Source organism: Nicotiana attenuata, unplaced genomic scaffold, assembly GCF_001879085.1.
Source record: "Nicotiana attenuata strain UT unplaced genomic scaffold, NIATTr2, whole genome shotgun sequence".
NCBI classification, from domain to species: Eukaryota; Viridiplantae; Streptophyta; class Magnoliopsida; order Solanales; family Solanaceae; genus Nicotiana; species Nicotiana attenuata.
The window spans coordinates 349662-377337 of record NW_017670939.1 but is presented as its reverse complement, the minus strand read 5'-3'; the positions used below and the strand labels follow the sequence as shown (position 1 = coordinate 377337).

At 37.4% G+C, this 27676-nt stretch overlaps 1 protein-coding gene across 3 annotated transcripts; it reads right to left on the bottom strand.

The window, feature by feature from the left end:
* Positions 1-831: 831 nt before the first annotated feature.
* On the bottom strand, positions 832-22782 carry LOC109244646 (serine/threonine-protein kinase sid1). 3 transcript variants are annotated; one of them, XM_019411767.1, is made up of 23 exons: positions 22310-22782; positions 12890-13144; positions 12681-12805; positions 12533-12577; positions 11761-11842; positions 11599-11667; positions 11291-11461; positions 11142-11207; positions 9627-9695; positions 9446-9517; positions 9255-9316; positions 8025-8303; positions 7346-7479; positions 7131-7225; positions 7026-7064; positions 6877-6936; positions 6612-6713; positions 6410-6461; positions 6249-6301; positions 4633-4697; positions 4484-4535; positions 1450-1562; positions 832-1367 (listed from the first exon to the last, which is right to left on the bottom strand). In XM_019411767.1, the coding sequence occupies exons 1-22, from the start codon at positions 22475-22477 to the stop codon at positions 1494-1496; spliced, it is 2184 nt and encodes a 727-aa protein (XP_019267312.1). In that variant the 5' UTR covers positions 22478-22782; the 3' UTR covers positions 832-1367; positions 1450-1493. The 3 variants fall into 3 exon arrangements, with proteins under 3 accessions (XP_019267312.1, XP_019267311.1, XP_019267313.1); XM_019411766.1 differs by having other exon boundaries at positions 832-1354; XM_019411768.1 differs by lacking the exon at positions 7026-7064 and having other exon boundaries at positions 832-1354.
* Between the last annotated feature and the right edge of the window lie 4894 nt (positions 22783-27676).

Below are 27676 nucleotides of genomic sequence, written 5' to 3'. Positions count from 1 at the left end.
TTTTGGTTTGATGCATATGTGTACTAAATAGTGATTTTGAATTATTTTAGACCTTCAGTAAATATGTGACATGCTATATTGAAAAATAATTCATTATACCGTGTAGGGAACTTTTGTTTTTGTGGGATAAATCATTCTTTATCGAAAAATTATAAATGAAGAGTAAATTTTGAAAAGAAAAATCTAGATGCAACTAAAATGGGGAAACTTTTGAGGAATGTTTGTATTAGTGACATAAATAGCACTCGATATCCATAAATTTCATTCAACAAATGTGAGTAATAAACCGCAGCGACTTATAAATGGCAGGCAACTTATCACCTTTATTATTGAAGGCTTCGTCTTTATCCTTATCTTGTACCCTACAAATGTCTTTTGCATATTAACACACCATTGAAACTGATAGAGCCAAAAATGCATGTTTTGGGGGAAAATTCCAAATAGTGTAACTTTTGAACGAACATACGACGGTTAAAGTAGTAACATGGAAAGGACGTAAACCTAAAATGATGTCCAAAAGCATGTTTATTCACTGTAGATGTTTGTTTTACCAACCAAAGAAAAACTAGATTTTGTATCTAATCAACAATCTATCATAAATTTCCAAATTATTTTTAAACTTTAGTTAATAGCATTTAGTTTTGTGTAGCTTAATGTAACATCACCATTCGAGGAAATAAATTAATCAGTTTGATAAAAAAAGAAAAAATATATATATATATATATATATATATATAGCTGGTATATACTACACTTCCCTCAATATAAGACCATAAGGAAAAAAAGAAAGAAAGAAAAAAACTAATACCTTCAGAAGTTTAACTAGTGCGATGTCACAAAAAGTAGACTTTTAAAACGATACTAGATACAAAATTATGTCACAAGTGAACTAAAAACAAAGCAGAAATGAAATTATGTCGAGCATCGACCAGCTTGAGGGATGCTTGAGAAGCTATAAGCATTATTGAACACATTCATGGTCCACATTGATTGATATATGTTACAAAATTACAACTTAATTTTGCAATTCAGATTACAACATAAACTAAGCATCTACAAATAAAATGTACGGAACTGAATCCCCAACCCCCACCCTCTACCTTCCTCTCCCGGCCGAGCCTTCTCCGCGATCTTATCAAAATAAATAATCCCTTTGATTGGAAGACGTGAATCTGCACAAGAAGCTTGTTTTCAGCTCGTACTCATCAAACAAATGAAGAAATTATCTATCCACTGATTATTTTGCTTATTGTCACTTGGAGATGGCTTCTTCCATATGAGCTATTCAACTAGGACAAGCGCATGATTCAGCGACATAAGAATAGTACAAGTCTGCCTCTTCCTATACCTTAACCTGCAAAAGTGAACTACATTGATAAAATCCATCAAGGCATTTACCTGCGAGAGAAGATTTCAAAACTGTCTGTTATAGCAACATCAAATAGACACCTGAATATACACGGTGTTTACACTTGAAAAGTAATCATTTGGCATCACGATTCCAATTCTCTTTTGTCCCCATCCTCTCCGCAATTTGACATGGCATTTAACCGCTGTTGCAACTGGTAGCAGATGAAAAATCATTGTTAATAAATGAGCAAACACTGAGATACAGTTAATAAACCTCTTCCGTTCGTCCGTCCCTCCCAACTTTCTTTCAATTGTTGTTACTTTAGGCCTAGTTTTTGAACCTGAACTTCATCAAGTAAAAGAGATATCTCCACGCCATTGGTGTTCTTTTAGTTATTATTATTATTATTGTTATTATTTATGAAAATATTCCCCAGAATTGCTTTTTCTCATGTTTGGGAGGAAAAGAAATGTTTAAGAATTTTGGAGAAACTAGTCATATTTTTGCAACGATCCTTCTTTGGGAAAGGTCAGGAAACTGAAAGAAAATGATTATAAAGCATTGATAAAATCAAAATCTGGGAGGCGCTGGTGGAAGATGAAGAAGAAATCATGTAGTAGAATTTTATGAAAAGTTATTCACTGAGCATTGGAGGCCTTTATGGCAGGATGAAAAGATAGCTAAATTAACTGATGAGGATAAAGAATGGCTCCAGAGGCCCTTCACTATTGAAGAGGTTGAAGATATTACTAAACTGTGCAATGGTGACAAGGCCCCAGGACCTGACGAATTTAATTTACATTTCTTCCAAAGATGTTGGACAGTTGGAGTATAGTAAAGGATGATGTATGGAGAACAATAGATTTTTCTACAATGAAGGTTGGTTTGTAAGAAAGCCTAAATGCAACTTTCATTGCATTAATACCTAAAAAGAAGGGGTCAAAAGGGATAAAAGATTTTAGACCTATCAGCTTGCTAGGTAGTGTATATAACATCATAGCTAAACTGTTGGCAGAACGATTGAAAAGAGTAATTGGCAAGTTGGTGGCAGGAAATCAAAATGCATTCATTAAAGGTGTAGACAAATAAGTGATGCCGCATTGGTAGCTAATGAGTGTGTAGACTATTTAAACAAAAAAGGGATAAAGGTGGTTGTTTGCAAATTAGATCTCGAAAAGGCATACGACCATATGAATTGGGAATGCTTGCTCAATATTTTGAAGATGATGAATTTTGGAGAGAAGTGGATTAAATGGATCAAAACTTGTATATCAACAGTGAAGTTTTCTGTGTTGGTGAATGAAAATCCTGTAGGATTTTAGCTCCCAGAGAGGATTGAGACAAGGGGATCCCGTTTCCCCTTATCGTTTTGTCTTGGTGATCGAAATTTTGAGTTTAAAGTTAAAAAAATCTGAGAAGTTTGGATGGATTGGGGGTTGTAGAATGGAGAATCATGAAAGAGGAGAAATGAATGTCTCGCATATTTTATATGCAGACGATACCCTGTTATTTTGTGAAGCCAAGAGGGAGAAAATTCTCAATCTTAGAGGGATCCTGTTGGCATTTGAAGCAGTCTCAGGCTTGAAAATAAACCTGACAAAGAGTTGTATTTTCAGTATTAATGCTGATAACACGATTGAGGAACTGGCTGATACTCTGGGTTGCAGAATTGAAAAGTTTCCAACCAACTATTTAGGGCTTCCACTTGGTGCGAAGAGGAATGATAAAAGAATGTTGCAAAGCGTAATTGATAAATGTACAAAGAAGATGTCCACCTGGAATAAGCAATATATGTCCTTTGGTGGAAGAATCACTCTGGTTAATAGTGTGTTGGATGGCATACCAACCTATTTGATGTCCTTATTTCCTATACCCTCAGCAATTGAGAAGAAAATCAACTCCATTAGGAGTCAGTTTCTATGGGAAGGCAATGCTGAAAAAAGGAGAATGCATTTGGTCAATTGGCAGAAAGTAATGAGAAAAAAGGAAGCTGGAGGGCTTGGAGTGAGGAATTTGAAGCTTCACAACAAGAGTCTATTGTGCAAATGGTTAAGGAGATTTAATGAAGAAGAATGCCACTCAGGAGCAGGATGGCAACCAATTTTCAGTAGACACTTCAATGATTGGGAAGTGGAAGATATCTGTCAACTACTCAAAATTCTAGAGCCTATAGCCTTGGATGATAGTGGAGAGGACGCCCAGATTTGGATGGCCAGTAGAGATAAGAAATACTCTGTTAAAATCTGCTATAATCTTCTTCAACAACAAACTGGGCAGCAAGAGGAATCATGGCCATGGAAGATGCTTTGGAAGACCAAAGCACCAACAAAAGTTGCTGGATTTGGGTGGACTGTAGCCTGGAATAGATGTCTTACCCAAGATATGCTACAAAGAAGAGGTTTTGCCTTATGCAGTAGATGTTTTTTCTGTGAAGAAAACCAGGAGTCTGTAAATCATTTGTTTCTTCAGTGCCAGCAGACCAGACAGATCCGGGACCTATTCCTTAACATCTATGGTGTGAAGTGGGTAATGCCAAACAGTGTTAGAAGTCTGCTGGAAAGTTGGCAGGATCAATCGGTAGGCAAAAGGAAGAAAAATATGTGGATGACCATTCCCTTATGCATCATGTGGACCATCTGGCTAGAAAGGAACAAAAGATGCTTTGAAGATCATAGGACCCAGATTCCTACGCTGAAAAGTAGTTGCTTGCAGAATCTATATGTTTGGTGTAAGGAAAGCGTAGTAGAACTTGGTGCAGCTATTAGACTTTATGGAATTGTAGAAACTTTATTTGTAATTGTTATCCTATGATGTTTTGCTTGTACTTTGAAAGTACCCCCTTGGTACTTTTTTAAAGTTTCTTAATAAAAGTTACCTTACCTGATTAAAAAAAAAAAGCATTGTTTTGCCCTCCTCTTCTCCTTCAACTCACCCAATTGGTACTCACAACCTTAGAAAGCTGTGCATTTTCTTTTCACCTCCCCTCTTTTTACTTTTTTCTGGTCCTATTGTCCAGAAAGTAGTTTGTTTTATGTTTAACCACAATAGACCTCTTGTCATCCATTCTTTTTTTCTTCAATCCAATTAAAATTAGATAGATCTTTGCATTGAAGAAACTGAGGGTGCACTTACCTGCCAGTATTTTAATTTTTCTGCAGTTAATTCATCTGTCAAATTAATCATCCTGCAAAGTAGAGAGAAGATCAGTTCTTCAATTAAAAATAGTATATAGAACTGAGAGAAGCATGACCACGGTTGATTTGTCTCTGCAGCGGGCTAACCTAGCCTGAAGCTCAGATATTTTGACTAGCAATAGCTTCTCCCTCTCAGAAACAGCTGCTTCAACCTGCAAAACAAAACATCTTGATCAAAACGAATGGTTACCATGTGATAAAAGACAAAATACACCATAACATTTGGGTTGTGTACCAAGTAGTACTGGGGGCATCCCAATGATGCCAGATGCACAAGATGAATACTTTAAGAGTGTTAACATTAGAATTCCCATGAAATTATCAGCAGCAATCAATAATATATATTTTATTTACTTTCTAGTCTCTATGGAGTTAGAGGCTAGAGAAAACGAGGCAAAAGATAATAGAAACACCTTGTGATGAGATCATAGATGACAGGAACAAAATGGAGTATTGGTTACGCGATATGGCAATTAAAGGGGTTAAAAAGAAACACATAAATATTTTTTTTATTAGCCGAGACACACACATAACAATTCTAGGTTAATGAAAAACATCTGCTTAAGTAGGACAAGTCCACCATCCAAATAATACATCAGACTGTATACATGTGCGCAGACATATAGTAAAATATCCTCTTATTAACTCTTTAAAAAAAAAAAAAAATATATATATATATATATACACATATATATATGTATATATATATCAACCGGAGTTAGTGGGGCGCGGTTCAGAACTCGATGGATAATGGGGCTGGCGCTCAACCCTTCTCCACTTAAATACCAAGCCTCTATTTGCGGCAGGGTTCAAACTGACGTGCGCCTAACCTACACATCATGTGTTGCGCTCTTACCATTAGGGCTCTGGGGGCACAATCTCCTTTTATTATCAATACTCAGTTTATTTACTTCTTGTCTTTCTCACTTCTAATATAAATAGTTGAATGTACAAAATTCTTTATCCAGAAAATTCCGTCAAGCACATATTCCAATTTCTCAAGAATTAAGCAATAATAGTTGGTAAACTCCTGAAGTCTGATTTCTGTGTGTAGTTTACTTGAAACAAACTGACAAGAAACATGAAGAAAACCAGATGGCTGAGGCATCCTATTGTCAATCAAGATATGATAAATAGATTATAAATCAAACATTTCAGAATCCTTATGAATCGACTATATAGGTATACAGTGTCTGTCAGGATACCGTTGATAAAATACACTGTCCGATTGCAAACATCTTGCATTCAGATGGAAGAATGATTCAGCACAAGGATCATTAAAGAAAGATTTTGAAAGGGAGAAAGGTAAGAAACGAATGGGTAACTGAAGCAGAATGGGGAACAAGACTGAGCAAGTTGCAAATACTTTCTCCCCGTCCACTTAGGTTTCAAGAACCTATTGCATGGTAATTGGCAGGAAGCACAGCAGATACAAGGATATTCTTCCAAGCAATTTAGGAGCTTAGTATTATCAGTATGGTGTATATCAAATAAAGGACGGTCTTAAAATAGGAGTAGTAGTTTCACATATTCTACACAATATTTTTCATAGCTTGAACACAACCTGATAGTTTTGCTGTCCTGTAAGATGCATTGGAAAACCTTGAAATGTGTACAATACACTTAATGGAGCTCCACATAAACATTTGCAGCTTCTAAATTCTTAAAACTAACATATTTTCAAAGCAAAGACATGTACTTACAGTTCCGTTGTTCTCTGGGCGCTGTAGGGGAGGTAACTTTCCATTTTGAGAAGCTGAGATAGAATAAGAAATTTCCATTAAGTAAACCTGAATCCATGTTACTGTTGGTAGACATGTTTCTTTATATAAGGACATTAAACATTTCTTTCTTGTTTACTTACAATCTCCTGCCTCAGATAGTTGCAAGCTACTCAATAGATTTACAATGAGATCCTGATACAAAAGCAGTAGAAATAAAAAGTTAGAAGAACCAGAGAAATAGAATTGAATTAGTGACTCTTGTCCCCATTTCCTTTCTTGTTTTTGTTTTGTTTGGGGGAGGGGGGAGTAATCTTGCATCCCTACCATAAGCTGATGCCTTACCTGTTGGATTGATGTCTGTTGAAAAAGATTTTGTAGGTGAGGCATGAGAACTGAAGCAGGAACATTATTAAGGCCAAGATCCTTCGGTGGTTGACAGGGTGGCTGAAAATTGATCAAAAATATAGTATTATTAGGTCAATTAGTTCTTCGTATTTAACTGCTCTTTTCACTTGGGTAAGACACAATAGCCCATTAAGGTGGGACTCAAAAGTTTAACATATTCCATCAATAACTGCAGTAGTAAAGGAAGGGAGAATACACACACCATCTGTTTAGATTCGACCAGCCATTCTCCAACACTAGCAGACTTCCTAAGTGGTGATCCCTGGGAATCACAGAAATCTTGTGTCAAAGATACTATAGGAATGAAACATTGTGTTCTTTTGAATCAAAAGGCAACACTACACCACTTACTTGGGAAGATCGTCGAGGAACTGTACATAATGGAATATCCTAACATACATATTTAAGTTAGCCAACAATCACCTAGAAGAAAGAGCATGTAAATATATGATTTACCTTTACAAGATCTACATTTTCTGATGTTACAGAAAAACGGCCTTTTATTTGAACCAAGTTCGGCTTTGACTTGTCATCCAAAGAATCTTTGAATCCTGAACAGATGAAAAGTATAATTACTGCAAAACCCTTAGTTAGGATGCCACCTTGATTTTCCCTATAAACCAATAGTCATACACACAATAGCAAAATGAACTTGTCGAGAGCATTAATACCCCCAGATGATTTAATTGGAGCTGATAAACTATTTCCTGAAGCTCGGTTAGGAAGCATTAAGGGGCCGCTAAAGCTGGGTGCTCTTCGCACTTGATGAGCTTTATCTCCAGGTTGTTGGTTTTCAATTTCACTTCTGCAAGAGTAAGTTAACTCGCTGAAAGTTCCCATTTTGATAGCAATTGTCCAGACAAATGAATAATCTCATACTTAGATGTGCAAATGCTCCAAGAAAGCACAATGAATTACAATGTAGAATGATTTCGGTGTATTTGGATTATTTCATACACCGAAATTAGCCTATATAAAATGTATTCAACACACTAATTTTAGAGAAAATGCCAGTGAGAATTCCTTCTCTCAACAATCTAAGAAAAGAAATCCGGCACCTGCCAGATAGATGGTAGAGAGACCAAGTTTGAGCTTTCGATTCTTACCAATTCCTTTTCACCCCGCAGCTGAATATGGACTGAAGGGAAAGGCTATTTGATTCCTGAATATTAATGAAGCTTCATATTTCAAGTTGTCTTGGTGCAATGTTTTTTTTAAATAAGGTAAAGTAATTTATTGATGCAAGATGGTACACAAAGATGTTTTGATGCAACGTTTTTCTTTTGATAAGTTGACTTGGTGCAATGTAAGATATACAGCGGAATAAGAAAGCAATGAGTCGTAGCAAACCTTTCAGAGTTCCGAGCTCTTTCCGATGCCGAGTGACTTAGTACAACACCAGCCATAAGTGGTCCGCTCTGACTTTGACGAGCTTTTGGTGTTTGACTTCTATTCTTGACCGGTAAAGCATCCTTCTCCGAGGTTAGGGGCGGCAACTCTGTTTTTGATGCGTTCTTCTTTAGTCCATTTTTCTCCCAATGATCAGAATCCAGTTGACTACTTTCCAGATCTTTTCCATTCTTGATCTCATATTCAGCTAATGGCACTTCACCAACACTTTCTTGCTCACTGGAAAAAATGTATCAACGAGAGTTCAATTGAGATTACAATACTCCAAGGCCTACTTTGACCAAAAACAAAATTTTAATTAGTGGCTCACATAATCATAGCCCATGCATAATTATTACCTACATTATCATATTTTAGTGATGATGACAAAACCATTATTAATATTCTATCCAGGGGAGAGCAGTTTAAAAACATATGCTGATGTTTATGATCTTCTAATCATAGACCATGCATAATCGTTACCAGCATTATCATATTTAGGTGATGATGACAAAACCCTTATTAACATGCTCTCCAGGGGAGAGCAGTTAGTTCTCATTACATACGCTGATGTTTTTGATCTTCTGAAGAAGACAAATTATTACGTTGAGAACATCTGGTTGGTACTTGGTCCCACAGGAAAAAATATTCTCTCCAGAAGAGAGGACATCATGGATAAACTAAGTTCAAAAACATCAATATGGAATCTCAGAACAAAATTTAACAAGAAAAAACACATACACCCTGCACCTCTATTTCTATGACATGCTTAGTTATTTGGGACATTCCAAAATGTTTGACAACATTCAGTAAGATAAATATTTTACAGCATTTATAATACAGATTTGGTTAATTATCCAAATTTTGAACTTCAATATGATGTTTCCTGAATCATGCTAATTTTCAGGCATTACTTTAATATTTTATTATATCAATACAATATGATTTAAGTTATATTAACAACTTAAACGCCCATCCAGAAAATGCGGCTGTTTAAAATGAGGAGTACAACATTTGGTCTCAAGATGGTTTAACTCGTTCTAACTCCTAAAAGTACAAGGAATTCAACTCTTTAAAACTTCAGAATTCAGAACAAGGAGTCAGATTCCCCCTTGCAAACTAACAGCTACTAATTTGATATCTTTCTACGACAAATTTTTTGTGCCTGGACAAAAAGAGTGACATGTATACCTGGCAATCGAATCTTTTCTTGGGATCTGTTTTCCAGCATATGGTGATGCAATAGATTTTTCCTGCAAATAGGAGAAGAATTCATGTACAAGATGATATGGCTAAAGAAAAAAAAGGCTAAATATAGATCTAGGCCGATATTAATAGCTTGAAAATAGACTAGAAAACTATAGCAGTAGACTGCCAAAGACCTTGTAGTTCATATAAGCTTTCATGGCTTCATCTTCTTCCTTAATTTCTTGTATTTTGTCATCGTCCTGTACCTGCCGCAGGGAATGTCAAACCAATTCAAATTTGGGATGGCAAAAATCATGGAGCAGAAGTGAACAAGTATCTTTATGAGACACAAAGAGACCTCTCTCACATACATACCAGTGAAGCTTGAAGCTTCAAATCCTCCAGATCAAAGTTCCAGGCGCTAACTCCCCGTTGGTATTCACTCTGTGTAGAATAAAAAGTTAAAACAGAAGGAAAATATTTAAAGAATGCAACTCCTGATTATGTTCACTCTCAGCTGCTACAGATAAAGAAAATTGAAAAGAATAAGATTAGCCTACAGGCACAAAGTAGACACTGCAAAAGAGAAAAAGATGAAGGAAAATACTTGCTTTTATAAATTTTTTAAAAAAGAATTGCCATAGACAAAATGCAAGTAGCAACAATTTCGTCAAAATTTCACAGTATAGCCAGTTTTTGGACTGGTCAATCAAAAATAGCCAGCGTTTACCAAGTCAATGAAAAATAGCCACCGTTTTGCTGCAATAGAGACCGGTTCAGCATAATATACTGGAGTTTCGGTGCACTTGTGTATGAACTCCAGCATATTATGCTGGACCGGTATACTTTGTTGGCTCCAGTATAATATACTAGAGACTGGAGCACTGGTGCTCCAAACTCCAGCATATTATACTGGACCATTATACTTGCTGGAACTCCAGTATATTATGCTGGAGTTCTAGTGTATTTATGCTGGAACTCCAGGAGTTCCAGCATATTATCCTGGAACTCCAGTATAATATGCTGGAATTCAAGTATACTTATGCTGGAACTCCAGCATAATATACTGGAGTATTTTCCGGGTTTTAAACAGTGTTTTCGCTCAGATTTATCTTTACATAAAAAGTGGCTAAATTTCGATTACTTTTGAAATTGGGCTATTTTTGAACGACCAGTACAATTTCAGCTAGGAACATAAATACATAATTTGAGTACATCATCACCATCCTTTTTGTTTTTTCTTTAGAAACGTGAAGTTCGTCATCAACATAATGAGGGTGTTTGGATGGGCTTTTAAGCTGGTCAAAATAGCTTTTAAGCTCTTTTTAGCTTTTTTTCAGTGTTTGGCAAAGTCAAAAAGTGCTTAAAATAAGTTTAAAACTGCTTAAAACAAGCCAAAAGCAATAAGTTGGGCAACCCCAACTTATTGCTTTTTGGCTTAAAAGCTAGTTCTGCTGAAAAGCCACTTTTTTTAAGTCAATCCAAACGGGCTCACATACTTTTTTTAAGCCAATCCAGAAGAAGAGAAAGTATAGAATTTTCTAAAAGAATAAAAGAACCAACAGAATGAAGTTGACAGTTAAAATTAGCCAACTGTATTCTCTAACCAATTGTATATTTGTATCTGAGATTTTCATGGAATGCATAAAGTCCAAAATAGCAAAATGGAGATCCAAAGTTCTGGAATTCATAATTGAGTGGCTGACTAGATTTTCTTATCAAGGATGGAAAACCAATTCTGGACTACATAGATACATCACTCTCTTGGACATTTTCGCTCACAGAAGAATAGCATTGTAGCTACTGCAACAAATAAATGTACGAAAATATAGATGGTATAACCATTGCGCACTAATGAACAATGCCATTGACAGAACAATTGCATCAAACCTGTGATAAAGCTTCCTGCTCGGAAGAAGGCATTTTCTTCAAAGCTAGTTGCGCAGCATCTTTAAGCTGCAATGATTTCATCAAGCAACATTAAACAATGCTAAGTATGAAAAATGATGAACCCTTAGAACAATCCACTTATGAAATACCTGGAGGGCTTTAACTCGATGCCAAAGTGGTGGCAAGTCAGCAAAAAGTTTCTTTACAGAAAGCTCTGGAGGCTTGGCATTTTTGAAAAAAGAATGCTTCAACAACTTCTCAGCGGTTGGCCTTTTATTTTGATCTTTCACCAAGCACATTGCAACCATTTCCTTGAATGACTGTTACGACAAGTAAAAACTATTTTTCATTTCCATACATGACCACAAGATAAAGACTGAAGCACGTAGAAAAGCAACATATTCAAATATCTTCATGTACATATGTAAATGAAACTGGCAATAAGCAATACCATTACCTTAGAGAATTTTTTGTCTCGGTCATAATCAAGTCCAGGAGGGGCATTCTGTATTGTCATCAGTAGAACCTGTGGCAAGAGCAGAGGGTAACTTTAAATAACGCATACTCAAGCACAAAGCTAAAATATTATTGTTGAACCCTCTTGGAAATTAATATAAACCTTCATTGGAGGGTACTTTGAAAATGGAGCATGACCATGAGCCAACTCCAGGGCAGTTATTCCAAGTGACCAAATGTCAGCCCTGTAGAAGGAAGAAAATTAATGTCTCTTGCAACAATCATAATGACATTCCCAGTAACACTGTATAAGTAAACCAACACATCACCCAGACAGTCACAAAACGTAGACAATTCGGAATTCTCATCTTAGGGCCTGTTTGATAACTTTTTTTTTTCTTCTAAGCACTCAAACTGACCAATTTAAGTGATAATAATTTAGACTTCTTTATACCATAAACAAAAAATCACTTAATACTTTAAATGCCACCTAAAATATTTTACGAATTTCAAGTGAAACAAAGTCTAGTTATCACTGAAGTCTGAAAGACCACATATCCAAAAGCAAGCTTCGTGAATAAAAATGCATACATCATTTCTTCACGCATGATGGATGCTTCATCATTACAACATAAATAAGTCTACATTAACTCTAGCTAGCATTATCTAGTGACAAAATAAATATACTTCCAGTTACAGTTTCAACAAATATTCAAGAGGATATTTTAGATTTGAATTCAGTGACAGGATTAAAATACATAAACTTAATACCCTTCAGCATGAAAATTTCAGTAACTAAAATCATCCAAAGATACAATTTCAGTCGGACTTCAGACTTCAGCTTTGTCAAATAGCTCTCAGTCAACCACTAAATGAATATTTACATCATATCACATAAAACCATCAAGACTTTACTCACAACAAAGAGAACTCACTTGAAATCATATCCAGTTCCAGGCTGCAGAACTTCTGGTGCCATCCTACAAAATAAAAGTAGTTGATAGACATGTAAAACACAAAACAATTTCATAGAAACAAATACTGATGAGTGGAAATTGACCAAAAGGATGCTTATATGCTCACCAGCACGGAGTTCCTACAAAGGTATTCCTAGACCGCTGTCTATCACCGCTGTCAAACATGCATGCTGAAACACCAAAGTCCCCCAGCTTTACTATCCCATTGGTATCCAGCAATATATTCCCAGCCTGCAATGAGGAAAAAATGGTACAGAAACCACAAATATTGCAAATTTGAGGATCAGCGACAAGGGAACATCAGTTTTAACAAACCTTAACATCTCGATGGATGTGCCCATGTCGGTGGAGATATTCCAAAGCCTTGAGAGTTTCCTTCAACATAGAACAAATAGCGGATTCTTCGAATCCATCTGGATATGCTATCTTCATGAGATGCAGACAAGAACCCTCGGCCATGAAGGGCATCACCACCCAAAGGTAGCTATCAACAACAAACGAACAGAATGACTTTATTACATTAGGATGGTCTATCAAACTCATCGTTTGAGCTTCCCTGCGAATGTCATCCTGTGAAGAAGTAAATTCTTTCAACTGACTATTGCAAAAAGTAGCAGCATGATACATCAAAATAGAAATGCAATTACAAGAAGAGTCTTTATAATGTGACACCTCAACTTATAACTATAAGAAGCCTTCCTTGATACTTCTACTCCTCAAAAAGGAACAGAAATCACGTCGAGAGAACTTTTCTCAAAAGAGTTACAATCTCTCGAAATGCATGCAACCTTAGCTAAAAACAGAACCTTTAAGCAAAAGATCCAAACAATGCGATTAAGGTTTAGTTGTTACTGTCACACTTGTATTTTTAGTTTGGATAGATTTGTACGAGTGATAAGTGTGAGACTTAGAAAACACCTAGTTTTAGAGAATGGAGAACCTCTGATTTGTCCTAAAAAAGAAATTGTTGAATGGTGGAATAAACTGAGCCTGAATAGAGTAGAATGAATAAAGAGGATTCATATAGTTAATTGTTTCCAACTAGTTCTTGATATTCGAATTACTGTTTAATTCATAATGATGTTAATGGAAGAGAATTGGGCCACCTGAAACATATAATGAACCAAATAAGTAAATATTAAGTTTCCCCGGCTAAAGAAAATATGAGGTGTTATCCTTCTTTTAGGTTTTGGAGGGGGGAGGGGGGAGGATGTACATGTGTCATTGTTGATTAGTGTAATTAGTAGGAAGATTTGATTAGATTAGATTTTATTCTCTAGCCTAATTATAGGCTGATTTTATTCTGTAGCTTCATTGTAGCAATTACTGATTTCTTTTCCTAGTTTAGCCATAGGATTCATTGTATAAGTATCAGTACTCTTGACGTGAATAATATATAGAAATACAAGAAGCTCTATTCTTCTTCTTAAAATCATCATGGTATCAGAGCCAGGCCCAGTTACCGATATTGGTCCCCCATTTATGTTGTCCACGCTCCAGATGCCTTGGCGTGAGGGGGGTGTTGAGTTGTCCCACATCGAAGGGATTTGGGGTCCTTGATCTCCTTATATGGCTTGGGCATTCCTCACCTCATAAGCTAGCTTTTGGGGTTGAGTTAGGCCCAAGGCGCGCCGGCAAGTAGACAGCTTTCCGGCGAGTTTTTCTGGAATTTTTTTGCTCCCTTCAGGTCGCCAGCACAGTCCGACCCTACCCCAGTTGCAATTTTTTTTTCTATCATCGGAGGTAGGGTTTCTGCTTTTCAGCCCTTGTTTCCGGTAAGTTTGCTGCTGCTTTTTTTTTTCCTTGGAGTTCAAGTTTAGCTTCTGGACTACTAATTAAGAAACAATGGGGGACACCAAATCAACAGATAATTCTCTTTCACATATGGTTAATTCTGTTTCACAAGTTAGCACAGTTAAATTGGATGGGGCTGGTACATATCTTGCTTGGTCAAGATCTTGTTTGCTTTTTATTAAGTCCAGAAAGTTGTTTAGTTATATTACGGGAGAAAAGAAAGCACATGTTGTGACTGATGCTAGCTATAGTCAGTGGGATTCAGATAATTCCCTAGTTATGACATGGCTTTTGAGTACTATGCACCCTCAAATTTCTAAACAGTATTTATTGCTTGATACTGCTGAAAAGATCTGGAATTCCACTAAGCGCACTTACTCTCGTAAGGGAAATGACGCTCAGGTCTTTGAAATTCGAAATAAGATTCATGCCACTAAGCAAGGTGAGTTGACTATCACTGACTACTATTCCGAGTTAACTGGGTTATGGCAGGAAATTGACTACTATCAGGATCTCCAAGCGAAGTGTACCGATGATGCAGTTCTCTTTCAAAAATTGGTTGAAAAGGAAAGGATATATGATTTTTTGGCTGGTTTGAACCTAGGTCTTTGAAATTCGAAATAAGATTCATGCCACTAAGCAAGGTGAGTTGACTATCACTGACTAGTATTCTGAGTTAACTGGGTTATGGCAGGAAATTGACTACTATCAGGATCTCCAAGCGAAGTGTACCGATGATGCAGTTCTCTTTCAAAAATTGGTTGAAAAGGAAAGGATATATGATTTTCTGGCTGGTTTGAACCTAGAATACGATCAGATCAGGGTCCAAGTTCTTGGTAAAGTTCCTTTTCCTTCTCTTGAAGAATACGATCAGACCAGGGTCCAAGTTCTTGGTAAAGTTCCTTTTCCTTCTCTTGAGGATGCATACTCTTATGTTCAAAAGGAAGAGAGCCGACGAGGAGTCATGCTTTATTCCACACCAACCGAGAAGTTTGGGTTAACTGTGTCTCATGAGCAAACAAAGGCGTTCACTTCTGATAAAGATCACTTGCACTGTGACTACTGTGGAAAGTCAAGACATACAAAAGAGACATGCTGGAAACTGCATGGTAGACCAACTAGAGGTCGTGGAGGCAAGTGTGTCGGTCTATCAAGGGGTCAAGCTAATATTGCAGAAAATGTGGAAACATTCGGAGAAAATGCTTCAGGAGAAACTTTGTCTTCGGAGGAAGTTCAGCATCTTCGCCGTCTCCTGAACAAACTTGACACTTCTAATGTTGGGACTTCTAATTATGTGCAGTCAGGTATTGCCTTTAATGCCAATCTTAATTCTTGGATTATTGATTCTGGTGCGAATAGACACATGACAGGCTCCTCTAAAGGCTTTCAAAACTACTCTCCTAGTCCCAAAGGGGACTGTGTCAGAATAGCCAATGGCTCTCTAACTCCTGTCTCTGGAACAGGTTCTGTTATCCGTACACCTGATATTACATTGTCATCCGTTCTTCATGTACCTGAGTTTCCCGTTTACTTGTTATCTGTTAACGCTATCACTAAACAACTAAAATGTAGTGTCGAGTTCTTTCCTGATTATTGTGTGTTTCAGGATCTTCAAACAAGGAAGAGGATTGGCAGTGGTAGATTGCATGATGACTTATATTGGATTGATGGAACTCGAGCCTTTGGTCAAGCCTTTTTTGGAGGAAATAAGAACGTCAACCAAGAAATAATACAGTGGCATAGACGGTTGGGGCACCCATCCTTTTTTGTTCTAAAGAAATTATATCCTAGTTTGTTTTCTAGAACTGAGTTTGAATCATTGTCTTGTGATGCTTGTGAATATGCCAAGCACACTAGAAACTCTTATCCTTTAAGTGACAATAAAAGTACTATCCCTTTTTCGACTATTCACTCTGATGTATGGGGTCTCACTCAAACAGTTTCCTTGTCTGGTAGTCGATGGTTTGTTACCTTTATTGATTGTTGCACTAGGATGACTTGGGTATATTTGTTAAAGGCAAGAAATGAAGTCTTCTCCTGTTTTCAGTCGTTTCATAAGATGATTTGTACCCAATTTGAGGTTAAGATAAAAATCTTGCGAACTGACAATGGCACAGAATATACGGGTAAAGATTTTGGTGCGTATTTGGAGTCTTTTGGGATAATCCATCAAACTAGTTGTCCTTATACTAGTGCACAAAATGGGGTTGCTAAAAGGAAAAATAGGCATTTGCTAGAAGTGGCACAATCTCTAATGTTTACTATGAATTTACCAAAACCTTACTGGGGGATGCCATTCTAGTAGATGCCTACCTTATCAATAGAATGCCACTTAAAAACCTCAATTTTCAGAGTCCTTTGGAAGCTTTGAAGAGTAAGAATGATTATATTGTCCCTCCGAAGGTGTTTGGCTGTGTTTGCTTTGTTCACACTAGGAGTTCGGAAAAACTTGATCCTAGAGCTATTAAATGTGTCTTTATTGGGTATTCTCCAACACAGAAAGGGTATAAATGCTATCATCCTCCTTCTAGGAGATCCTTCGTCAGCATGGATGTTACCTTTCGAGAATCTGACCCCTATTACAATAAAACACCATCACCTCTTCAGAGGGAGAGCTATAAGAATGAAGAGATGATTCCCACTATTGAAATGATTCCCACTATTGAAGCCACTAAGACAGGAGAATGTGAAATTGAAGAAAGAATTCAGGGGGGAGACTATTGGGCGTTTGGATAAACCTGATTTGATGACTTATTCAAGAAAAAAGAGAGCTGAAGAAGTCATCGTGCAATCTACCGAAGCTCATCCCTCTTCTGTTGTTGAAACCTCTTCTACTGGTGAGTTATCTACATTTCCTAGTGAGTTAGATGTACCTATTGCTCACAGAAAAGGAGTCAGATCTTGCACCATACATCCTTTATCTAACTTTGTCTCCTATAATTCCTTATCTCCTTCCTATAGAGCTTTTGCCTTGTCTATTTCTTCTGTGTCTATTCCCCAGAATTGGAGGGAAGCTTTTGCAGATTCTAAATGGAAGCAAGCTATGATTGAAGAAATGAAGGCCTTGTTAAAGAATGAGACTTGGGATCTTGTCACTTCACCACTAAATAAGAAATTGGTTGGCTGCAAATGGGTCTTTACTGTGAAGCACAAAGCTGATGGTTCGATTGAAAGGTTCAAAGCAAGACTGGTGGCTAAGGGGTTCACTCAAACTTATGGAGTGGATTATCAGGAGACATTTGCCCCTGTTGCAAAAATGAACACTATTAGAATACTTTTGTCTTGTGCAGTTAATCTTGATTGGGACTTACAACAGTTTGATGTGAAGAACGCATTTCTTCATGGCGACTTAGAAGAAGAGGTGTATATGGAGATCGGANCAGATTGAAGAAAGCCTTGTACGGACTGAAGCAATCTCCAAGAGCTTGGTTTGACAGATTCTGCAAAGCAATGATCTCCTTCGGTTACCAACAAAGTAATGCCGATCATACCCTCTTCATGAAACACCAAAAGGGTAAACTCACTCTTCTCATAGTTTATGTTGATGACATAGTAATGACAGGGAATGACAATGAAGAGATGGCCCGACTGAAGAAGTTGTTAGCCCAGGAATTCGAGATCAAAGATCTAGGGAAGTTGCAATACTTCTTGGGAATTGAGGTTGCTATATCAAAAAGAGGAATCTTTATTTCTCAAAGGAAATATATCCTAGATCTCTTGAAAGAAACTGGTATGACAGGTTGCAAACCATCAGAATCTCCCATTGAAAGTAATCACAAGTTACAAACTGGGGTTGGAAAGTCAATTGATAAGGAGAGATATTAGAGGTTGGTTGGAAAACTCATTTATCTCTCTCACACTAGGCCAGATATAGCATATTTAGTTAGCTTGGTGAGTCAGTTCATGCACGATCTAAGAGATCCTCATATGCAAGCTGTCTTTCACATTTTGCGGTATCTGAAGTCTGCACCAGGAAAGGGTCTACTTTTCTCTAAACATGGTCACCTCCAGATAGAAGCCTTTACAGATGCGGATTGGGCTGGATCTCTAGATGACAGAAGATCTACGTCTGGTTACTGTACACTCGTGGGAGGGAATGTAGTTACTTGGAGAAGCAAGAAACAAAATGTTGTTGCTAGATCCAGTGCGGAAGCAGAATATAGAGCAATGGCCCAGGGTGTTTGTGAACTGATTTGGCTACAAAAGTTAATGGATGAATTGAGATTGTCTGAGACAGAGAAGCTTTTGTTATATTGCGACAACAAGGCTGCAATTAGTATAGCTCATAATCCTGTTCAACATGATAGAACAAAACATGTTGAAATCGATCGACATTTCATCAAAGAAAAGATTGTTGGTGGTACCTTGAGTTTGCTTCATGTATCGTCAGAAAAGCAGCTAGCAGATGTGCTCACAAAAGGTCTCAGCAAAAAGACTTTTCACACTTTGGTTTGCAAGTTGGGCATGTGCGACATCTTTGCACCAACTTGAGGGGGAGTGTTGATTAGTGTAATTAGTAGGAAGATTTGATTAGATTAGATTTTATTCTCTTAATTGTAGCAATTACTGATTTCTTTTCCTAGTTTAGCCATAGGATTCATTGTATAAGTATCAGTACTCTTGATGTGAATAATATACAGAAATACAAGAAGCTCTATTCTTCTTCTTGAAATCATCAGCCACCTAAATATATTGTTCCCTAATAACATGGAAAAGAAATTATCTAGCAACATCATATGCCAACCAGTGACTCCTAGTCAAAAATTTTAATCTAAAATTGGTGGAAGTAGCAATTTGACGGGCTAGTCCTTAACATTAAAATCAGTTGAGTAGTGAATAATGTTTTTTAGCCAAATGAGTTCGCCTTTGTACACTTCAATCAAAATAAGAGTTTCCTAATTAATTCCCCAATACGAGTTGTTAGCCATTAAAAAGGTGGACACCAATGCCATGAGGATCCCGTTATAGCGGGCTCGGGAGTAGGCAAGTGTAGTCACCAGTGTTGTGAAAAGGGCTCGCTTCAACGCTTAAAGCGTGAAGTGAAGCGGGAACTTGGTCGCTTCTATGTTGTGAAGCATAGCAGGTGTTATAATGCGTTCGCTTCTGCCAAAAAAGCGAGAAGCGTGAGAAGCGGCAATAGCGACAGAAGCAAGCGCTTCGATATACTATAGTTCCCATTTTCTGCACTTTTCAAGTTCAAGCACAGGTATGTGATTTTTTCCTCCTCCTCCTCCTCCTTTTTTCACTGTTTCAGTCTCCAAATAGCAGCTGCCAAATTTTTTTTCCCTCCGGTTCTTCTTTTTCTTTCACTGTTTCAGTCTTAAATTGCAGGGAAATACTGCCCAATTTTTTCGTTTCAGTTGCTGCCATTTCTTTGCTTACAGTTACATAGGTTGTCTATGCAGTATCTATTTTAATTTTTTTTTTTAATTCCGCTTCACTTCAAAAAAGCAAGCGCTTTGCTTCTCGCTTTAAGCGAAAAGGGGCTTGTCGCTTTTCCTCGCTTCACGCTCTTCACAACACTGGTAGTCACCCTTCCCTCCTCAATGGCGAGTGCAGCCAACAACTTCACCAATTTACCAGTAATCCCAAACATGCTCCCACATTCCAACCGAAAATTACAAAAGAGAACAGAAATATTCAGCCTAACTATTATATTGTTAAATGCTCGTCTGAGGCACGCGTAACTTCTAAGAGTTAATGGAGAGTACAAGCTAGTCGCTTCACCCCACTTGCGGCACTATGGTGCAGGCATAGGGCGCACCTTAATGGTCTATCTTAAAGAGGACAAGAAATAGATAACAAATTGATATATTTTATAAACTTATATTTATTTATTTTTATAAGTAAAGAGAATTATTAGCAATATGATATGTTTTCCTTTCCAAAAAAAAAATTCCTTTTCAAAGCAATATGATATGTTTTTCTTTTTATAACTCTGGTGTCCGGGCCAGCTTGCGCACAATTCGATTATCCACTGGGTGCTACTATCTCCGACCAGTATAGGTACATAGTCTGCCATTGCCAAGGCTTAGACGGATGGAAAGAATCACCTGCTGCATTTTGTCTTTGTTGGGATTGAATTGTAATCTCCGAAGTTTGCACTTAGTTCATTGACCACTAGGATATGTTAGCAACTTAAGGATGAAAATATGTGAGAAACTATGATATGAAATCAGAATTTTAGTACAAAAAGAATATATCAATAATATGAATTAGAAACTTGCTTCTAAATCATACATTTACAACTAGATTGAACTTGTTTATATGGCTTTTACTCCGAATATGCTAAGTTATTGTAGTTTCCAATTCTATAGCCCATAAAACTACTTTTTATATTTATTGTAACTTTATCTTGTTATATACTTTTTCTCGCCTGGGCCTTACAACACTAAAAATCATGCTTTACTAGCGCTTTGTGCGGTTAAAGTCAAAACCCCACCAAATACTTGGTACCTTTCTTTGTTTTTCGCCTTTGATAACACTGACCAAATAAGTTTTGGTGGGTGAACACATGCACACATCAATACAACCCACAACCAGCTAAAATTTAGAACTAAATTGTTGTCCTGAGTATAACAAAGGCATGTGCCATCGCTCTCGGTTATTTATTAAAACAAAAAAACAAGGTTATACTCTTTTTTACAGTGATATTAGAAGCAACAATTTGAGGTGGTCGTGGGGAGGAGTTCCAACTGAAAATGATTGACTACTGAGAAGAGTCAAAATGTACAAAGGGAAAGAACCTATACTTCAAAACACTAGCAATATGCCATAAACAAGAGCAGTCCTTCATGCTATAATCTTGTGAAACTGGAGATGCAGAATGCATGTAGCAGCTTTCCATATGAGCAGGTGTAGGTTGTGAGTATGTTAGTACCAGGTACTAGTATATAAGTTCAAGAAAACCCATCTGCCAAAATGAACTAATGTCACAAGTGAAAGAGAAATGCTGGATGGCACGAAAATTGACCTAGCAGAGAGGGTCATGGTTACTTTCGGGGATACTTCCTCTCTAATATTTTCCTCGGGCTGGTTACAGTAAGGGGACTATTAATTGCTTGTACCAGTTCTGTATTTACCTTATTAAGAAGGAAAAGATATTGAAGGATCAATTCATTTGAGAATAATAATTTCAAAAAGACGAAAGTTGTGGTGTTCTAATAGTGAAAAATAGAACAAGAGCTTTATGAGAGAAATCAGCTAACCAAAAAGATAACTTTTTTGAATTTTGATAGCTAGCATCCCTTGATAAAATAGAATTAGCGGAGATAGGGATGATGTGGTATCTTGTTGGGAGCTGGGATTTGATAGTATTCGCAGCACGGATCCCATGGGCTTCTCAGATAAAGGTGGATCGTAGATGATGTAATTCAAGTGAACATTTAAGAAGAGAACTATTTCAAAGTTTCTTTGTCCATTTCATTGTTGATCAATCTATCACTCGATGCAAGTCGTTGTTATTCTTACTACAAGTTAAGTAAAAACAGCTGCCACTTTGGAAATAAGCCTACTTAATTGATTACATTCTGTAATCTGATTACACACAAATTAAATCTCGCTCCATATTTCCCTTAGTGCGTTAGTACTGATTTTTTTTCCAGCATTATAAAATGATTACAGGGACCAATACACGTATAAAATCAGTAAGTTTGTTAAATCAACATCACTTGGAGCTACCAAATAATGAGTCTTGTTGCGTTAGCCGTTGACAAATTACAAGGAATACAAACATTTGACCTATTCAAGTCAAAGCAAACAAGGGAATCACAATTGAAGCATCGTCCGTTCAACTCTATGATCTCCACAGCCAAATTTGCAATTCTAACCACTCAGATATACTAAAAATGCATCTAATCCGCAAGTCAAATCAAGTCAAAATCAAATTTTCAACCAGCAAAAATCAAAGCAGAAGAAATAGAGAACGAAAGGAGAACAAACCAGATTGCTATTACAGCGATCGAGATCCAAGCACTTGACTGCGATGACTTCATTGAAGGGAAGATAGATCGCTCTATAAACAGTTGCACTAGCTCCGTAACCGACTTCTTCTAGAAGCTTGTAATCGTTTGGATTCGCCGAATAATTTCTCGGACCGCCGCCGGCCATCGCCGCTCCGCCCGAAGAAGCAGAAATCGTTTAAGTGTTAGAAAACTGAATTGTATAAAGTCGCCGATTATGGAAAATCGCCGTTAAAGTTGACGGAGAGAATCGGAGATGTATTGGCAGTTGAATGTAGCAGCTCACAGAAGAGCTATTCTATGACAAATCTCCGAATTATTAGGCTATTATCGGTATTTTCAGATTTTGAGTTCGTTTTACTATTTTGTTTTTTGAATAATATATTTTTTGTCCTTTTTTTTTCCCTCTAAACTCTAGGCGATAATTTACTGGACGTGCCTGTTGACTACCATGAGAAATGAGATAGAAAAAAGAGAGAAATATATTAAAGGAAGGAGGTGACTGGATATGGGTAATTCGGGTCTGGGTCCGGATCAAAAGTTGGGTGGTGTAGAGACGCTGACGTGGAGACCTGCATCTCTTTGATGACACGTGGATCCTTGCCACGTGCTATGATTAGTGCAGGTTAATCAGGCGACGAGTATCACTGCCACCGCTAAGATCAAGCCATCAGAAGGCTCATACGGCAGAATGTAATACTTGAGCAAATGAGAAAGAGTATAGTCACGAGAAGGCATGCTGGTTAAGGATCATTGGGTAAGAGGAGAAATTGAGAGTATATATATAAAGGAGGACAAAAGAGAAGGGGGAAGGGAGAGAGAAAGAAGTCTAGATTTCGGATAACAAGCCTTTGTAACTTTCATTACCAGATCAATGAAGATAAATCTCACAGTTATCAACGAGATTCCTCCTTATCTTCTTTGCTTGTATAAATCTGGAATCATATATCAAAGATGTAAGCTTATTATTTATATTTAACATCTTTCAATCATTCTAAGAAATGTTGTATAAACTCGATCCCTATGATTTTAGTATCTATTATGTCTAGATCTGAAGTTGATTATGTTTAGCTATGATTTACCCTCTATTTCATCTTTAATTGATTTAACTAAAAGGCTTAACACTTTTTGGTCAAACAATATACACAGACAGACCAATCTAATATGTGCCCTAAAGCCAAAACTTAAAAAAGACCCTAAATTATTTTAGTAAAATTTGTATATATTGTATTTCATGTTTATTCTTATAGCTTCCTAAAATGCAAGTAAGTTTATTATATTCCGATAATTAATTTTTTCATTTAACAATATGATAATTACGTGTAATTCTCATGAGACATTGTTGATCTTAAGTTATAATCTTATGGGTTTTAGTTTACAAACTTTTTAATTGAGGGAACTATTAGAAAAAATATTTAAAGTATTGTATAAGCAATAGAAATATTTTTAAAATATAATTATGACTTCACATATGCAAGTTAGAGTATCATCTTTTACTTGTATAATTTTTATATCACTTGTAATTCAAAAAATTGGTAAAATCATTAATTTCATGGACAGTATGCTTTAAAATATATTCAACATTAATAGTTTATTCGACCAATAAAAGGAAGTTGAGCTGTTTGGTTAAGCTTTTAGGAGGAAACAGGCTATAACACAACATATTTTCTAAGCTAATCGTTTAATAATCAAGTTAGCTTTAGCTTAAAAATACTTGGAAAGACATTCAATGAATTGAAAAAGATCTTACAACACCGAAGTTATAAACAAGAATGATACAAGTTCAAATGCACTCGACAAAATTAAGATAAAAAGAGCTACAGATTTAATTGCCTACTATTTTTAACTATAATTACATTACATACTTTAAAATAGTACAGTGCAAACTTTGAAAATATGGACGTAGTGTGTAACGACCCGACCGGTCGTTTTGAGCTCTAGCGCGTCGTTCCGTAGTTGGAGGCCATGAGCAGCTTCATTTCAGGTATTATGACTTGTGCGCACGGTCGGAATCGAATTCCGGAAAGTTCGGAGTTGATTTGGAAAGAGAATTCTCATTTCGGAAGCTTTAAGTTGAAAGAATTGACTAAGATTGGGTTTTTGAGTAAACGGCCTAGGAATCAGGATTTGAAGGTTCCAGCAGGTTTGTATGATAATTTTGGACTTGGGCGTATATCCGGATCGGGTTTTGAATGACCCGGGAGCGTTTCGGCGCCTATTGTGGAAGTTAGCATTTTGGAAGAATTTCATAAGTTTGGGTTGAAGTGCATTTCAGTGTTATCGATGTCCATTTGGGATTCCGAATTTGGAGTAGCTTCGTATGGTGATTCTGGTATTAGGAGCGCGATCGGAAGTGGATTTGGAGGTCCGTAGGTCACTTTGGAGTCATTTGGAGAAAGTTAGAAATTTGAAGGTTTTTGAGAAGTTTGACCGGAAGTAGACCTTTTGATATCGGGGTCGGATTCCGATTCCGGAAGTTGGAGTAGGTCCGTAATGTCGAATATGACTTTGTGCAAAATTTGAGGTCAATCGGACGTGATTTGACAGGTTTCGGCATCGAATGTAGAAGTTTGAAGTTCTAAAATCATAAAGCTTGGATTAGAGGTCGATTCATGATTTTAGCGTTGTCTGATATGATTTGAGGCCTCGAGCAAGTCCGTAATGTATTTTGGGACTGCATTGGTGTGATTGGACGGGGTCCCGGGGGCCTCGAGTGGATTCCGGGTGGTTAACAGATCGAACTATGAATTTGAAGAAATGCTGAGGCAGCTGATATCTGGTGTAACCGCACCTGCGAGGTTATGGCCGCAGAAGCGGCCTGGGAGTCGCAGGAACGGAATGGGCAGCCAAGGAAGGACCGCAGATGCGGGGCATTGGCCACATCTGCGCAAGGGCAGAAGCGGGATGGAGGACCGCAGAAGCAGTTATTGGCGCAGGTGCGATGGAGGCTCCGCAGATGCCGACTCGCAGAAGCGGCGAGGAGTCCGCATGTGCGGAAGTTGCTGGGCAGAATACATTAAATAGCAAGGTTTGGCCATTTTGCTCATTTTTCTCTATTTTGGGGCGATTTTGGAGCTTCTTGATTGGGGCTTCCACCTAGCAACTTGGAGGTAAGTTAATCCTACCTATTATGAGTTAAATACATTGATTATGTGTAGATATTAACATGGAAATTAGTGGGAATCTTGGGGTTGAGGAAAAAAACTAGAAAATTGGTATTTTTGGATTTTGACCACGATTTTGGACATGAAATTAAGAGTAAATTATATATTTGAGTTCGTGAGGTTATGGGTAAAGTTTATCTTCGAAAGATTTCGGAATCGGGGCACGTGGGCCCGAGGGCGATTTTGTCAACTTTTCGATCGAGGTTAGGAATTGTTATAAATTGGATTAGTATGAGTAATTGAACATATATTAATGGATTTGCCTAATTATTGGCTAGATTTGGAGCGTTGTGCATCAATTTAAGTCTTCGGAAGGGTGTGGAATGCCGGTTATAGAACTTCGGAGCAAGGTGAGTCTCATTTCTAACCTTGTAAGAGGGAATTGTCCCCATAGGCGAGTTAATTGGTTATGTGCTCCTATTTGTGGGGGCTACGTACGCACGAGGTGACGAGAGTCCGTGCGTAACTACTATTATGTTAAAGTTCGGGTAGTCTAGGACTGTAACGACCCGACCAGTCATTTTTGAAATTTACGCCCCGATCCCCTATTAACTGTTTTCCCCAAGTTTATTTCTGCTATATTAATTTGCCGGGATGTTCGGTTTTGAGTTTCGGAGAGTTTTGGAACACTTAGTCCCTAAATGAGAGCTTAAGTGTTGGAAAATTGACTGTAGTCGGAACAGTGTGAAGACGGCCTCGAAATAGAAATCTGATGGTTCTGTTAGCTCCGTTAGGTGATTTCGGGTTTAGGGGCGTGGTCGGATTGTGTTTTGGAGGTCCGTAGCTAATTTAGGCTTGAAATGCCGAAAGGTCGAATTTTGAAGTTTCCGGTTCGATAGCGAGATTTTGATATGAGGGCCGGAATGAAATTCCGGAAGTTGGAGTAGCTCCTTAGTGTTGAATGTGACATGTGTGCAAAATTTCAGCTCATTCGGACGAGGTTTGATAGACTTTTTGATCGAAATCGTATTTTTAGAGTTGTTGAAATTCTTAGGCATGAATTCGATGAAAAATAGGTGTGTTGATGTTGTTTGAAGTATTTTGAAGATTGGTACAAGTTTGAATGATGTTTTAGGATTGGTTGGCATGTTTGGTTGAGGTCCCGGGGGCCTCGGGTGTGTTTCGGAAGGTTAACGGATCAATTCGGACTTGAAGAAAGCTGCTAAAATTTTAGCTTCTACATTTTTCGCTTCTGCGATGAACAGTAACCGCATCTGCGGTGAACAGTACCGCACCTGCGGTGAACAGTAACCGCATGTGTGAAAATTTCTGGACAGAATGTTTAAAAGGCTTATTTCACGAGTCTTAGCCTAGTTTCCTCCACTGTTAGGCGATTTTGAAGCTTTTTGAAGTGGGTTGAAGAAGGATTCAAAGGGGATCACTTGGAGGTAACATTTTTTGACTTCATAACTCGTTTATATGTGATTAAAGACCTAATTAGTCATGAGAAATTTTAGAAAAATGGGTAATTAGGACTTGAGTTTAAGAGGCCTTTAAATGAGGATTTGAGGGGTCATTTGGTCTCCGATTTCAGTGTTCTTGCTATGTATGAACTCGTGAGAGTATGAGAATTCCAAAAACACAAATTTCACCCGATTCCGAGACGTGGGCCTGAGGGGCGTTTTGGTCATTTTATCCAATTTCACGCATTAGCTTAGAATTTAATTATAAAATCAGTTACTTGAAGTGTTATTTACATTATGCAAATGAATTTAATAGATTTGGGCCATTTGGAGTCGGATACTTGTGGCAAAGGCGTGGTTACTAGTTGATTTTGAGCCGGTTCGAGGTAAGTGGCTTGTCTAACCTTGTGTGGGGGACCTTTCCCCTTAGGATGTGATATTTGGTAATTGAATGCCTTGTATGTGAGGTGACGAGCGCGTACTTGAGCTAATTATTGGAAATCCGGTTTACTTAAGTATTTAAAACTGAGTTCTTTTCTTACTTGTTTTATTCTACTTGCAAACATAGCCTGTGTTTGTTTAGAAGAGCATGCTTAGTTGAATTAATTGCCTATTTGCTTAAACTGTCTTAATTGCATTACGTGAAGCATGTTAGGCTAGAATTTACTGTTTACTTATTACGGACTTAGTTTTTATTTTGATATCCTTGAGCTGCTGCTATGTGTTTTAAATTGGGACTACGGGACGGCATCCCGGGAGATCCCCTGTGCGTAATTATGA